Genomic DNA, 16,421 nt, shown 5'->3' on the forward strand with positions numbered 1-16,421 from the left:
CTGGCTGTGGTGTTTTGCCAACTATTTTCTATAGTTAGTTTGCAGTTTACGATCCGATTGCGTTTATATCAGAATCATCTTCACTAGCGTTGTATTTTCTTTTCGGAGTTGAAAAGGCATAAGTAAAGAAAAAACAGGCTGTGTGTGTACTACACGTGATTTATTTAACGTAAATGTGAAACGCCCGGATTCTCTAAGTGTTTTAGCGGATTAGTGTGAACTAGGAATGTCCAATACTAGATACGCGGTTTTGCGATTAAACTAAATGACGTATTTCCTATACTTAAACAAGCTAATTCTAATTAAAAATCCCGAAAGTCAAACTATAAACATAATTTAGATTCGCGTTTGCGTAGTTAACATAGGCAAAATTTCAGTTTTTGGGGGCCGTGGCCATGTGTCCCCCTTGAATAACACCCTGAACTCGGCTGAGTAATGGCAATGGTGTTACTTGGTAGAACGACTCAGATCTGTTTAATTACATCCTTATCGCAAAGAGAAAATTCAAAGTTTACACGTAATTTGCAAAAATGTTCCGGACATATTCAATACAATAACGGCTTCGGTGTTCAGTTCCGTAAAATTAGGAAGGAAACAATAGTTTCGCTAGTCCAGTTGTACGTTTGGGCATTCAAGATTCAAAAAGCACAAGTCAAGTTTACCAACCTTCCAAAACGGATCTTGGTATTGTTCTATGTTCGCATTTAGACGTAGTGCTCAAATTTGGAATGCTGCCATCACGCGCATATGCGATTATGCGTACGTGACTAAAGCATTTAGCCAAGTTAGCAAGTTCAAGCACAGAAAGTGACCTCGTCTATTGGCAACGATGCTTTTTTGAAGGAATTAACCATGCGATATGTAGCCCACGCGAATTTCGATCGATAAATGCGCATCGGTAATCGCAAAAACTTCAAAACCACACCAGAAATCGCGTTTTGCTTTCGCAGTTTAAGCACCTCGTGTTTATATGTGTTCGGCATGCTTCGTTGAATTAAGCGGCGTGACGTCATAGCACAGTAAATATTCTGATGAACCGCGTTAAAAAACACCTCTACGCGATTTAATTCGCTGTTTAAACTAAAAATATGTAAATTCGTTTTCTTTTATGCAAATCGCAATGCTTTCTGCTTGATGCAAATGATATGAACGAAAAAAATGTTCGTCAATTTTTATCGGTTCTATTGCTTGGCTGTTTTTCAATGTTAATTAGGATGTGAATATTTAGCTGACGTCATTATAGCGTTGTTATTGATGATGTCACACACTAGAAAAACGTCAGAGACTATTCTGTGAATGATTAAAAATGTAAATTGTTTCGGTCAGGAAGTAATAGAGGCTAAGACAATATACAAACTATCACGAAATGAAAAGAACTTACTTCGTAAATCGTAAGGTTGCATTAATCAGCAAACCATTTGGATTCAACTTAAGTTTGCAATAAAATTATTGCTGTGAAAACACATGTGTTACTAAACTAGAAGTCCTAATTATCAAAATATATTGGCTGAAGTAAGGCTTCAGGAAAACTGTTTTAGTATTGTTGTTTTTAAAAAAAAACAAAAAAAACATTTGTTTATAAAAAGTTATGTGTTTTTGGTTCCTTTTTTAAATTACAGATGAAATCATTTAAATTGGCATGTTCTTGAATCTACATAAATAAAAAAAATAAAAAAGGAACTATTGGTTTATTTGTGTTATTGCAAAAAAAGTAGACTTACACAAGATAATGTTTTGCAGTTTTAATTTAGTTGTAGTTCTTTAAATAAAGAGAATGTCTTGAATTGTGCAGTTGAATACTTTGCAATCTCGACTGCTTTGCTGCAAATAAGTTAAGCCATGCAGTAGGGTTATACACTTGCCCAGTCTGGAAAGTATGGCATGAATACCAACTGTCAAAAAGTGCACTTTATTATTTTCTGATGCACTCTGTGTTGCATACATTGCTCTGTAAACGTATGTTGCACAAGCGTTTTACATATTTTAGACGCAGTTTAGATTTTTTTCCGAGTGCACTTTTAAAAGCTTAAAAAAGTCTGCAGGTGCACTTGTCATACTTTCCACAGTGGACACTTGCTTTGCATCGGCGCTGCTGTAGCACATAATGAAGGAAAGATAAATTTGTTTAAATTCCGACCCCCTTTTCAGTTGTTTAGTTGAGGTGCTGGTTGGTCAGGAAATACTTTTTTTAGATTTATGCCCCTAAAATTATTTTACAATTTGATAATTTGTTCTAAACCCTATTTAATTAGGTTCCAAGTATATTAAGTGTACCAAAGTTTTAAAAATACCTGCACCCCCAAAAAAGTACATATGCACCCCAATGTTTTCATACAATGAACCATAGAGGTGGACTTTTTAATGTTTCGTGCAGCTGGTCAACCCTTTTTTTTAGTCTTTTACCCACAAGATGTATGTCATACTTCACCGACTGTCCCGTATTGTGTGACAAAAAAAAATCAAACCTGAAATTTCAAAATGTTCGGTTAATCAATTTAGCTGGTCTATAAATATTTGTATGCAAGCAAGGATTTGTCCACTATAAAAATTCGCCTGTGAATCTTTTTGCAACCAATCCATATAATATGTTTTTTTGAACATACCAAACCTGCCTATAAAACTGGAGTATGTACCCCGATTTTCCAAAGTAAAGTCTTGACCTGTGGTGAACCATGTTGCTCCAATTCTTTGACCTTGCACCCCTGAGATCTGCCATAATGCGGTGAGGTTCAAACTCACAAATTACACAAATCCGGGGCAATCATCTAACGTCTGACCTACGCAGGCACAATGCACAGTAGTATAACAAAATGAGTCCAAATCCACCTTCAAACAAATTTTCCGATTGATTTGAGACCTAAACTCTGCTGTTACACTACAGCCTGTATTCTACCCATATCAGGGTTAAGAATTTGCTCCCGCCGAAAGCAAACTGATTACCACCAACTTCCCCACCCTGCTGACTAGTGCCCTAAGCTTGGTTGTTGTTATCAGACCTACTCATTGTCTTCATTTGGTAACTATGACTGTGAATTAAACATGTGCATCACCTGTGGTAATTCCTTTGCCTTTAGTAGAAATGTTGCTGGTATGCAAAGTATGCAATTTGTTCATTAAAAAATCAAAATAAGTAAGCTAGCACATATATTCGCTAATGGCGTGCAGACATGTTTTCTGGGGGAGTGCAAATTGTAAGTTAATATCAACCTTGTTTTTGCGTTTCATCTAAATTAGGGGTGACATAAACAATCTACTAGTAGAGGTGTCATACAAGTCATGCACGTGGCCAAAACAAAGGGTTGGAAAATATTCCAGTTTCCATCCTATGTGATCCTATAATTTTAATTTACAGGTTACGGGCGTATCAGTTATAAATTTTGAACTTCGCATGTCAAACTTACATTTACAGTGAAATGTATGCAATACAGAGTGCTTTATAAAATCATAAACTGCACCCGATTTTTTACCTATGTTGCACCCGGTCACCCTGTTTTGTTTTCGTCATGCACCTGCAAGATCTCGTTGATCTGCCATAACTTTCCAGACTGGCCCACTGCCTTCGGAATGTTTTTTTGACAAAGAATGTCAATTTGATGTTTTGCTATGCTTGGCAGTGAGTTGAAATGACAATTGAATAGTTACATTGAAAACATGTATATTTTATTTTTGATGTTTTAGATCTGTATAGAAAATATAAGCAATATGTGATGGTGGTGTTACACGAAAGCTTGCAAATATGTAGACTAATAGAATCAATTCTGTGAAGTAAAGATCCCAGCTGCAAACAATTCAGGATGAATCCAAATAAAGAAGTCTGCCGTCGATTTTTAGTGGTAAGTTCAATAATTAGTCAAGTTGCTTCTAATTTGTATTTCCGGTTAATTTTCGCTTTACCATTTTTATTTTGCTAAGTTCTGTACTTAGTTTAATCTTTATCATTGATGTGCAACCAGAATCGTTTGTTTTTACCATTCGGGCTCAGACAGATTATGTTGTTCTAAAGAAAATTCTGATGATTTTTCCGGTTAATTGTTAATGTCAACACAATGTCGACTAGTTTTATTTCTAAAGGACTGTCATATAATATGGCCTATAGGGGTCATTTTACATTAGCACTGTTGCCAGCAAAATTACGTATTATATTATTTAATTGTGAAAAGTAGTTTAATTTGTCACTCTCATTTTAAACAGATATTAGTTTATGAAAAAAAAAAAAGTCAAATATTGCGCTTTGCCTTTCAGGCCACAAAAAAAATTTGCTAACTGTCCATAATTGTTAAAAAATGTTTTGAATAAAACTTAAAATTTGTTTTGGTTAATCAACTCAAAAAAATCTAGGAGTGTAAATGTTTTAAACTCTTAATGGCATATCAAAGTCCATACTGCAGTAGGTGTCATTTTGAACATTTCGAATAACTCGTATTTATTTTCACCATCTTTAAAACTAACTCTTGTATTCCATTTTTCAATTAGTCAGTAGCACATAAAAACTAAGCAAACAACTTTTTGTGGTTTTAAGGTCTTTAGAGAGGGAACGGAGTCGCTGGACACCGTTGATGAAAAGTTAAAACACCATGCAGATGGTCTGACCAGCGCCGTTAAACTCTTAAAATCCACCCCGGACAGCAGTGAAATCAAGAACATGTGGAGAGGACTCATTTCGTAAGGATTTTTCTTTTGGTTTTGCTGAGTTAATCAAATCGTTTGGTGTGATCAATGTCAAGTGCCTATAATAATGTAGGTTTATTTGTTTAAGTGACTTGTTTAATTTGTTTGAACCACTCTTAAGAACACACTCAAGTAGTATATACCATTGTTGAAGTTAAATACTTAAAAACACAAATATGTTAGCACGCAGTATGAATTTGAAAACCTATATGGAAGTAGGAAAAACATTTTTATGTTTCCAATAACGTTTTCAACATCTCTAAAACATAATTATATAATCAAAAGGTAATTCATAACGTTTTTTTTTGACTAATGAAAATTAATAGCTCAGTTGGATTTTGTGTTAAGCTAGAAAAAAATATACCTTATTTAACAAAGACATAATCAAAATTTTATTTTGCCTTAAATTCAGTAAGCCTGATCAGAATTGTAGTGCAGGCCAGGCCAGACAGAAAAAGCCTGCGATGAGGTTCGAACTCACAAGCTCCTGTCATAATGGTACCGCCTGTATATAAACCTTATACATGAAAAAAATGCAAATTTTGTTTTGCATTGGCGTACATGTGTAATAGATTTATTTCAAAACAGATTTTTGTCAAATTTATGAAGAATGTTAGATCTACTTATCCATATAAGTGGGTGTCTCTGTGTTGATCTATGCGGCCCTGCCTCAAATTGACCAGATATTGCCTTTGTCGATTATATATTGATGCTTAATTATTCAGTTCTACGATCAACACGATCCTGGATCTGAGCGACCCTCCTTCTAAACCTGGACTCCAACAATTTGTGGAAACAGTCAAACCATGGCTGATTACCAGCGAGTATAAGTGAGTGCAGCACAATCGATAAATCGAAACATGAAAATGTTGTACATATAGAACTTTTTCACTAAAATTTTAGTAGCTAGTTTGAGGTAGTGCAAAAAATATGGGAACACACAATACTTAAGACCTTGCAACAACTGATATCAAACGTGGCAGCCTAGTTTGTCTAGTGCCGGATTGTTTGCTCTGTTTGGGATCAGTGGGGTGAATGGTAGGGGTTTGAAAAGGGGGTTAGTGTGAAAATTGTTAGTTGAGTTAGTAATGTACTTAGGGGTGGGATGACTTTTGGGGTTAAAAATTGTATAGGCCAGATGTTGGCCATTTAGCTCTTATTTTGACGGATTTAGGACTTTTTCCAATTAAGATGTTTTGCGAGTATTAGGTATAATTCAAATTTTTGTCCGTCTTAATTTGTTATGATTTTTTTGTTATTATGTTATTTTTACATGTGTATTGTTTTTGCAGGATATACTTTTATCTTTACCCTATTCTGGATGAAACTAAACAGCATTTTTAATTTTAATTTAGCAAACTCGTAATTAACTTGAGAGTGCAATAAATCAGGTTACCTATTCAAATCTTTTTGGAAACTTTTTTAAATGTTCTGCTATTTACCAGGAGTTACTGCCATGCGATTTTGATGGATGTATACAAGATGGCGGAAGATGAACCTTGGTCAAGTCTTCCGTTTCGTAATCTTCTATCGAAAGAAGTTGCAGACCCACAAGAATGTAAGCAATTTAGAAAGATTATATCAAATGAAATTAATTTTGGCACACTGATTTTTTAGCATTTTAAAATGCATCCCATGTTCTTATAGTCAGAAAAAGTCCTTATTAGGGATGTTCGATTATATCCGATCCGAGCTGATGTTTGATGCTAAGTGTTCGGTGTTGACCTTATACAGAATAAATATAAGAATTTCAGCTATGATTTACAATCAAATGAGACATTTTTATCTTGAAACTTGAAAACTAGTAGGTTGACAGATTAAAGTAACTAAACATCTTAACGCAAAAGCAAATTTTGACATAGAATAAAAACTTTGAATATTTTAATTTCAACTATTTTGCTTGATGCTATGTTCTGTTCAATTTTCTCTTCAGTAAAATTGCTTAGAATCTAAAATTTTTGCAGAAAAACATTGATTTTGTATGTTTTTTTATTTGTTTTAAAACCACAAGCATGATTGTTAAAACTGTTTTATGTTTTTACAGTAATGGAATCTTTCAATGAGGAACCAAATTTTCCTGCCCAGCGACTCCGGGCCTTGTACATGAGCTCAAATAAAGATAGTTTTGTCCTTTTTGGATGCGCCATGCTTCTCCATCCAACTGTAAGCTTTTCTTCCCTCTAATATTTAAAAATGCTAAAAGTAAAAGTTGGAATTTAAGTACTAAGCCAGTTCACGTTACTCTTTATGAACTGAACACAGCCGTAAACTAATTACGAACAGTTTAATTTTTTGTGTTTCTATGTTCAGTACAAAGACTAAAAGCATTTTTTGCCAATCCTAACGTTTGTTTAACAACCTAAATTTAAGGGATTTTCTTCATTTTTAAAATGAAACTACTTGCCATTTGGAGCATAATGGTCGGAGAACGTAGTAGAATTACCAATGCCCATATTACAGAAGTAGGTAGCATTTTGAACGTTTCGAATAACTCCTAAAATAGTGAATGGAAGTTGTAGTTAGACGTAGTAAAAATATCAAAGCCCATACAGAAATAGGTAGCATTTTGTGGATGTTTTGGATAATCTTAATATAATGGTTGGAGATTGAAGCAACAAGTAGCAGAAGTATCAATGCTAATTTCTACTTCATTTTATTTATTTCTGTACATTAAATTACAGTTAAAGTTAACACACTCCCATTTTCTACTTCATTTATTTCAGGTGAAACTCAACAAAGAATTTGAGAAACTATTTCAACGGTCTGTCAACTCTTTTTTGCAAATTACTGAAGTTCGGGAAATTGTCAAATACTTTAATCTACAGGTTACATGTGAGGTAAGTATTACTAGAATCTTTTTTTCACCAATGTGTTTTTTTTTTATACAATTTTTGCTCTATACCGAGGTCAGGCAAACGCTGACATGTTTTTTGTGGGTCATTTCGCTAAAGAGTTTAAGCCAATTTGTAAGGTGGCTATTTGCCATTACCCTATTTTCAAAAGCAACTATTTTTTTCATTGCCCTGTATTCACCTGGTTCACTAACTGTAATGTAACATAACACTGTAACTGTTCACACTACCAGACAGGAAAAATGTTTTTTTCAAATATTTAACACCCTTTGTTAAAACTCCATAAAACCGCCATAATAAATTTTAATTCACAATAATGCATACAGATACAATGAGTTGGGGAAACTTCCATTGTTGATAGTTCCAATCTAGGGTGGACATTACGCCTTTAGGCTAAATTTTTTTTTTGCGTGTGTGAAATAGCCAAAAAATATGAGAAATGGCTTCTTAACCATTTGGTAAAGGGGGTGGTGGGCCAGATGATAATTAATCATTACCGGGCTGGAAGTTGCCCGTCACTGCTTTACAGTCTCTTTTTTGAGGTCTAGTAGGAGACAATGGTTGCATGATCAGGTATGGTTGCACAAAGATTTAATATAGCCAAAAACTCAGTAAGAAGTTCAAGTTGCATAATCAGGTATGGTTGCAAGAAGTTCAAAAGAATTAATGTTAGATATTCACAACAATTTTTTTTTCATTGCACAAAAGCAACAGTAACATTTAAGAACTCAAAAAGCTTTATCGCCTTTTTATTTGATGTGAAACAAAGCGTATGCTTTATAAAGTTGGGGCAAAATTAAATAGCTGCTTCACATGGCTTCAGCTTTTATTAACTCGTTGCTCACTAGTATACATTTTTCATGGTATATAGGAAATAGCATTGTCTCAAAAACTAGAGCCAACTCAGCAGAAGTAATGGCATTTTCGGACTCAGAGCCCCTGATATTTTTCAACCCTATGTTATTCCATCTTTACACTTAACAACAGGGGTTCTCAAAACTTTTTTTCAACACGGACAGCTTAAACAAAGTTTTGGTTCGTTCACCAGGGTCAGCATGTTTAGATGACGTAATACGTTGACGTCATGAAATTAAGTAGACTTAAAAACCTTCTGTTTTCGGGCCAGCAAATGTGAAACTGAAACAAAGTGTAAATACAGATTAAGAGAAATCGCAAAAGCGTTTTTACTCAAAAATATTTTTTTTAAACATTAATTCTATTCTTCCAATTATCCAACAGCTAGTGTTGTGTCAAGGTGCTAATTGGGCTTTTACAAGTTTTAAACCTAAGATAAGCACTTATTGTGGCTCTTTAATAAACACTGAATTTAGAATTTGGATCGTGAGCTGAAAAGTTTGCCCAATACTATAAAGCAAATACAAACAGTTCGTGATTTCCAATAATTTCCAAAGTTTGTATTTCAAATCTCGATTGTCACTTATTACAGGTTCTGGATGAATTAACAGACCAGGATGAAAATGCTGAAAACCTCTGTACCGGTGTTATGGAATATTTGTGGGAAAATGAAAGCATGGAACAGCTAGAGTAAGTTGCCTATATGTCACGTCCTGGGTATACTTGTGGCCAATTTTTGTTTTTGTTTACAGCCACTTTTGTTCGTTGAATTTTATTTGAAAGCTATTGAGAATTAAAATTGGTTTGTATGCAAAATTGGCGATGAGGTACCCCTGTTGTGACTGCTTACCATATTGTTTCGATTTTATTTTTTGTACTTTTTAAGGTAAAAAAGCAACATTATAAAACATGCTTTAAAGTTTAAATTTCAATTTTTAGTTGTGTGCTTATTAATTTCTAATTAATTTTTAAACAAAATTCCTGTTTAATATTTTTTTCCATAAACTACTACAAAATTGTAAATTATATGCTTGTTAACAAAATTCCTAATTAATATATAAACTTGTTATTGTGTTTACACAAATTGTATTCCTCGAAAATATTGTTGTCTAATGTCCATAGACTGAAAAATCTTGACAACATTGTGTATCAACAGCGGCCAAAATTTGTTTGTTTTCATAGAAATCTAACAACCCGGTGGTGCCGGATAATCTCGATGAGGACTTCGGAGGATTCGCTTTACGACGAAGTACGGAATTGTTTCGAGGAAAGCAAAGAAAAAATCCGCTCGGTTCAGCAATGCATCATTCTCGCAAGCACATTGTGGAAAGTGGTCAGTAGTATTTGTTACAGACAGAATCTTCCTTGCCTTCTGGTTACAAGCTTTTTTGGTCCTAATTCTTTGTTTTTTCTTCCTAAAGCTTAGCTCTGTGTTCGCTCAATTATTGAATAGAATGAGCATTGCTATGTTTAGCAAATTTTTAAGAAGTTATCTAAAGCAGCACAATTTTTTTGTGACATTACCAAACTTATAAAATTAATGTCAAGCAATTTTTTAACTCGTTTCTTGTAAGGTGTGACATCGATTAAAAAAATGACTGTTGTGGCAACACATTCTAATATATATAAAAAAAGTTTAATGAATTTTTTTTTTACTTTTGCACCATTTTTCTCGTTTTTTTGGCTGATTTTTTAGCATAATCTTTAAGTCGCAAGCATTCTTCCAGACTGGTTACATCTTTTCAAAATGTCATATATTTGTTGAAAAAAATACTTAATACTTTATTTTTTGAGATACATTTTCTGTAAATACCTATATATTTGAGCTGTTAAATTAGTAAGTTTATCCCACATCATGTTTATGGATGTTTTAAAATTTACTTAAAATTTCAATTTTTGTTTTTGTCAAATTTGCTTTGTGTAAAATTATTGACATATGATGAAAGTATAGCTCATTGCTAAATAAAATCATGATTTAAGAGTATTTATACCTAAAAACTGAAACCTTTTCTAACCTTAATATTGCTAAAAATATCAAGGTTTTGTGTTGAAATTAAGGTTTACTAAATTGTTTTAATAATTTATATTTATTAAAATACCATGCTGTATAAAAATTATTCAAAGTATAATTCAAATGTGGTGTCTTTCAAAGTATGATTCGAAAGTCTTACTAATCTCAAGCTTACACATTGCTATGTAGTTTCCCTCGAAAAGCCGCTATGTCTGCGTTGAGATCTTACACGAAGCCTTGACGCTGTTGAAACCCGATGATGTCAATCATGGTCAAATCGAAAGCGGAATTTTGTCTTCAATGATCTACTTCCTACCTAATTCACAGGTTCCCAGAATTGTTTTTTTTTTACTGCATACTAGTTTGTCACCTTTAGAAGTTAAAGATTACATATTAGAAAAAACTCTTGAGCACCTAAATTGTAAAATTATTCTTCCGAAAATAGATATATTTTTATTTTTTTTTAGTTGCAATATCATTGCACATATGTAGATTTTTCTGTATAGGTTTACAAAACGTCGGTACATAGAAAAATATTTGCCGGAAGGACAATTTTACGATTGCAGGAACAGTATATTCATTGGAAATGATCATATTCATAAAAAAATGATTTTCTTCACCTTAAAACTATATTGTGTCTGTCATACCAATTAATATCTGAGTAAAATTACAATAATTACAATAAATTTTTAATAGTTTTTTTTCTAACTGAAAAATGTAAAATCTTTACTTTTTAACACATTTATGAATGTTATTAAACTATTCTAAAAATACAGTAAATTCTCCTGTGTTATATTTGAAACTTTTAAGGTAGCAAGAAAATGTAGTTATCCTTTCAAAAATAGAATACATTTTTAATATTTTTTTTCTAACTTTGAAACATGAGATTTTTGCCTTTTAATTTGCTTAGGAATGTTATTAAAGCTTTACAAAAGCGTTAAGTTGCTAAGTTTTATTTTTCCAGGTGGCGAGATACTGCACGCTGACACTTTTCATCAGAAACCCGACTCCCGAGTCATATTTCGAAGTCGCAAAATCGTACAGGATGAAACACAGAGAAACGACAAACGACAGAAAAGATAAATTTGAAAGGTAGTAAAAAAAATCTTGAAATAAAAAATAAATAGTTGTTTCAGCCTCGGATCAAATGGTAAAATAATTAGTGTGCTGTGTTTATCAATTTTATTTTTCTATCTTCTTTGTTTTTAAAAGTAAATTTTAACATATGATTTAAAAGTTTATTCACCACGCTCAAAATGCTTCCTACTTGTGTTTGGGCTTTCATATTTTTATTACGTCATACTACAACCTCCAACCATTATGATCCAAAAGTATAAACCCTTCATATCAACATCACAATAATCACATGTTAAAATTTTATTCATTATTTTTAATTTTTATGTTTTTAATCTTAGTTTAAAGGTGTTGGACCACCTTCACGCCCGATGGCCCCCAGAGTTTATGCTTTGTACCAACTGGGCATGGATGCGTCTGCGCAAGCTTTGTCTTGAGACTATGAAGAGTGATGACGCGGCTTACGTGCAACAAGTCGAAAAAGAAGAGGCGGAAAAATCTCTTGGGGAAGAAATCAAAGGTAGATATTATATATTTATTATATTTTAGCATTAAAAAACTTGGCGGCCCAGAACACTTGTCACAGGCGGAAAATCGATATCCTGTTACCTTTTCAAAATACACAGACATTTTTTCTGTCATAGCATATTTTTTTTTCGTTTAGAAATTGCTAGTGCTGTATTGGGTTAAATTTTATTGGTAATAAGGCAACCATAAGAATGTTATACTTTTTTGGTATTACGGTCAGCCTAAAAGTTTTTTAAATTTCCGAAAATCAAACTAATAAAAAAAACTTCTAGAAAGTTGAACAGGCCTCAGAAATTAACAAAATATATAAGTTATTTTATCTAAGAGCGGCGTCAGACCATTGTATGTAAAATTAGGAAAAAACAATGCTTTTTCGATAAAAAAGGTTTGGACAATTTTGTTTAAATTTATTGTAACTATTGTACGTTTAAACAGTCGACAACAAACGATCGCAGTCGCCACAAACTGAACCGCTGGACTCTACAGTTGACTCCAGTTGCAACACCACAGGTGATTTGTTAAACAGAAGCAAAGTACGACAGTTTGACAAAAAAATAAAAAATAAAATAAATAAAAAAAATGAAATAAACAAAAATAAAACAAATAAAAGGAAAAAAAAAATTTTTCCATCAAAGTATAACAATATTTTGAAGTGAATTTTATCCCCGGATGTTTCCAAATTTAAAATTGACACCATTCTCTTAAAAATAGAAAAGTTTCGATTTTTTTAACCAATAAAGGTCACTTTTACGCAGAAGCCAAGCACAAATACCTTTGCCGGATTCACTTTACAATATAATACGCGTTTTTTTAATATTTTGAAAACATGCCTAAGCCATTATATTCGATAAAATCAACATTTCACTGTTTACAAACGTTTCCGCAAAATTCCTCATGTCTTCAGTGTAAAAATACAAGTGAACACTGATAATGACTTTGGCCATATTCACTCTTTCAAGTTTGTCCTATTGCAAAATATATAGAAGTCTTAATAAATCTTTTTCAGGTGTGAGTGACAGCGACGCTTCTGATGTGGTGCGCACTGACTCCAGTGATCCTTGCGATTGCCTTGTTTGTGCACTCAAGCAAGCCAATGGACAACACGTACGTTTCACCTATATATTGTGTTAAAAGTAAACATACAAAGCTTGTTATTCCTTCAGCCTAGAACTTTTTTGCCGTATACGTATGTTTAACCTATATATTGTGTTAAAAGAGGACATGAAAAGCCTAGTTTATTGTCACCCCTTTAGCCTAGAACTTTTTTGCCTGCATGATTTTATTATGCGCAAAACTTGTTTAACATTGTTTTTCGTCAGGGGGCGTATTCAGAAATCCAAACACAGGGGGGTTCCCCAATGAATTATGATGTCATAAAGTAGTGATTGTAATGAGGTTATAACAAGAGAAAAAATGTATTCAGAAAGAGCCAATTAACGTCCAGCAAAAGCAAGCCTGTAGACGTAACGCGAACACATGCGTCGAAAACACTCCTGCCCGGCGCCAGCTGCGAAACCGCTTAGTGTGCAATCGTTAACTTCAGGCGAAAAACTAAACCAAGACCCGTGAAATATGTGTGATTGAATTTGGAAGAATCGTGTTTCGATTATCAGCAGCGCAGTTTAGTAAAGTTCCATGGTACTGGACTGCGCTAAATCACAAGCACGTCTTTCGCCTATAGTAAACGATCGTTTTCCCGGATGTTATTATGCCACGATTATCGCAACATCTGAACCGAGCTGTGTGAAAAGTCAACTAAAAACAGGCTGCGGTTATGCAAAATAAGTTTCGTCAATTACACACTTTTTGTAAAGTTTTAGAATATGCTAATGGAGAATAATTTTGCGGTAACTATCATTACATTAATAAACGACTTTGAAACGCGAACGACAGTCACCATTATACCACCTTTCAAGAATCGGCTTTAGTTTAAACATGCCGTTGTTACGTCAACATCGAATGTTTGCGCAGCGAACATCGGCCTCGACGTTTTACTTTTTCGTATACAAACTTGCTTATCAGCCAACCTCAACGAATAACTGAAGGCGAAAGAGAAAAAAACATGCTACGTTTACTGTCGAGCAAACAAAAGACGAAAAACTGCGTTTTGATTTTGGTTTCGCATTAGCTTCAAATCAGTAAATTTCGGCACAAAAATTTGATATCCGGCCAGCCATCGCCCGTTCTTACAACAGTAATTCCTAAATTGTGTGGCTTAAGGCCCCCTGTTTTCCGTATTGGTCGTCACAAAAGTTATATTTTTCGTATCTCTAGAAGCAACTAAACTTTTACCAATTTTCTGTGTTCCCAGATCCCACACCACCATAGCGGCTCCTGCCCCCTCAAAAGCACCCCCAAACCCGCCCCTACCAAAGGGAACTCCCCCCAGCCCCTGTCCCCCCTCCCAGGCGAGGTAGAGGGGTCGTGGATCTGCCCTGAGGAAACATGCCGGCGATTATTTCGCTCCAAGGCCGGCATCACGCGGCACCTTAACACCAAGCATATGTGGATGTCAGCCGAGATTGGAGCCTTCTATGAATCGCTCGGCACACAGGAGAAATCGAACAAGACCAGGACTTCGAGGTCCGACTTTATCGGAAAAACGGCAACTCTATCGGTCGATAACGTTATCAGCGTCGATTCGGTCGAACCTGCAGGTTTAGAGCCAATGGCGGATCTTCCGATTAACGTTTCCGCCGATTCGTTAAGAGAAAATGGTGATGTCGCTGAAGAAAGCAAAGAAGCAGCTGGTAGTTCGAATTTCATGCACAGCTCGGCGAAACAAACAACAACAGAAAAGCCGATTTCGCTGCCACCAATTTTCCCTAAAGACAAACCTTCCATTGAAGAGGCGCCCGAGACAGCTCCGGAAGCACAAACCAAAAACATTGCCCCACCTTCCCAGACCCCGGAAATCGAGTGCCCGGTCGAGTCTTGCACTCGCACCTTTCGCCACCGCCATACGGTCCAAGCGCACATCGAATTTCGCCACAAAATCAAGCCGGGCAAGGCGAAAAAACTCGCCGAGTCGGCCAAATTCATTCCGGGACCACCGCCTAGCAATTTGCTCCGTCAAAATCCGCCAAAAACTGACAACAGCATCGACGTAATTGACATTTGCAAGTCAAGGGGCTGGTACATGATGGTGGACGATTTCCTATACGATGAAGCAGAGGAAACGACCCCAGGTTTTCAGTCGCTCTACCGAAGACAGGACCTTACTTTGAAGAGCTCGCTGGCCAGGGACGTGATCTGCCTCTTTGGTAATGCACCGTCGTCGTTTGACCTCGCCGAATCGCAATTTAACATCGAAAAACACTGGCAGATCCAGTCAGTAGTTTCTGAGCCCGCTTCGGAACCAATTGCAGAGGCTGGAGAGCCCGATGATGGTTTTGAGGACGATATGATGATACGCGATAGTTTCCAGTTCGACCATTATGATCCCGATGTAATCGTAGAAGCGGAACCGCCGCCAATTACACGAAAACTGGCAGATATATCCCTAATGACGATGGAGGTGCATTTGAAACAATCACAAGAGGTACCACCCCCTAAAAGGGTAACCTCCCCTGTGCAAAAAGAACCCACCCAGGAAAGCAGGTTCAATTTGGACCAGGGCAAGGCCTTTACCAACGTGTACTGCCAAACCGAAATCACCAGCGCAGACAATCATAAGTTCAGCGAGCAAGAGCACTACCATGTGTGCGCAGCCGGACGGGTGAGGCCCAAGAAGAAGCAAAGCATGGTCGCTTGTACTGTGATCTCCGCCGGTTATCTGGGCAAACCGTCGCGCACCTTGGGCTTGCAATGCTGCCAGGATAAGGACATGATTGACGGCAGAAAAGGTTCCAAACAGGTGCTAACCAGTGATAAGGCGAAGCAAAAGATCTTGAAACCCAAAGGGAAAACAGAGCCGAGCACTGCCAGTGTTCCGGTGAAACCGAAAGTCAAAAGGAGGTGGGTTTAAAGCAGCTTTTCTTAACCTGGGGTATCAATTAAATTATCCACATCATTTAACGGGACAAAAAAACTGTGCCAGCTGTAGGTATTGTTAGCTTATTTGCCTAGTCCCAGTCAACTGTTGATTCAAAGCTAGCCTAGTAGCCTATTGATTCTTTATCATCTAGTGTCGGTAACAATATGCTTCACTTATTAATACTTTATTTTAGCTTATTGGCAACATCCTTATCTCTATCTCATAGTTACTTCATTAAGGGCAGCCGTCGCATTGAATTTAACTGTCCATGTTGATTGTTGGCATTGAATTCTGAATAGACCGATCAATTTCAGCAGTATATGTGAAGGCGATGGTTTTAGATTAGTAATATTTTTTGATGTTTTTCCGCAAATATTTTAGTATATATCGTTCAAGGTAAGACTTTCTTATTTGATCAAGCTATGTCGGTAGTATCCCGGTAATTCGTCGTTATTAG

The 16,421-nt window shown here is 35.5% G+C and overlaps 1 protein-coding gene across 1 annotated transcript in view; it reads left to right on the top strand.

Moving 5' to 3' along the window:
* Positions 1 to 3,685: 3,685 nt before the first annotated feature.
* LOC146138853 (uncharacterized) overlaps positions 3,686 to 16,421 on the top strand; it is a 42,795-nt gene continuing 30,059 nt past the window's right edge. Inside the window, exons 1-14 of the mRNA XM_083394708.1 lie at positions 3,686 to 3,833; positions 4,520 to 4,662; positions 5,394 to 5,498; positions 6,114 to 6,226; positions 6,713 to 6,831; positions 7,392 to 7,505; positions 8,968 to 9,065; positions 9,558 to 9,708; positions 10,576 to 10,713; positions 11,351 to 11,478; positions 11,802 to 11,980; positions 12,424 to 12,498; positions 12,995 to 13,092; positions 14,300 to 15,945. Of these exons, the coding sequence (XP_083250834.1) occupies positions 3,795 to 3,833; positions 4,520 to 4,662; positions 5,394 to 5,498; positions 6,114 to 6,226; positions 6,713 to 6,831; positions 7,392 to 7,505; positions 8,968 to 9,065; positions 9,558 to 9,708; positions 10,576 to 10,713; positions 11,351 to 11,478; positions 11,802 to 11,980; positions 12,424 to 12,498; positions 12,995 to 13,092; positions 14,300 to 15,945 (3,146 nt within the window). The 5' untranslated portion in view covers positions 3,686 to 3,794. The remainder of the gene's footprint in view (positions 3,834 to 4,519; positions 4,663 to 5,393; positions 5,499 to 6,113; positions 6,227 to 6,712; positions 6,832 to 7,391; positions 7,506 to 8,967; positions 9,066 to 9,557; positions 9,709 to 10,575; positions 10,714 to 11,350; positions 11,479 to 11,801; positions 11,981 to 12,423; positions 12,499 to 12,994; positions 13,093 to 14,299; positions 15,946 to 16,421) is intronic.

Source organism: Ascidiella aspersa, chromosome 7 (assembly GCF_963924565.1).
Source record: "Ascidiella aspersa chromosome 7, kaAscAspe10.2, whole genome shotgun sequence".
NCBI lineage: Eukaryota > Metazoa > Chordata > Ascidiacea > Phlebobranchia > Ascidiidae > Ascidiella > Ascidiella aspersa.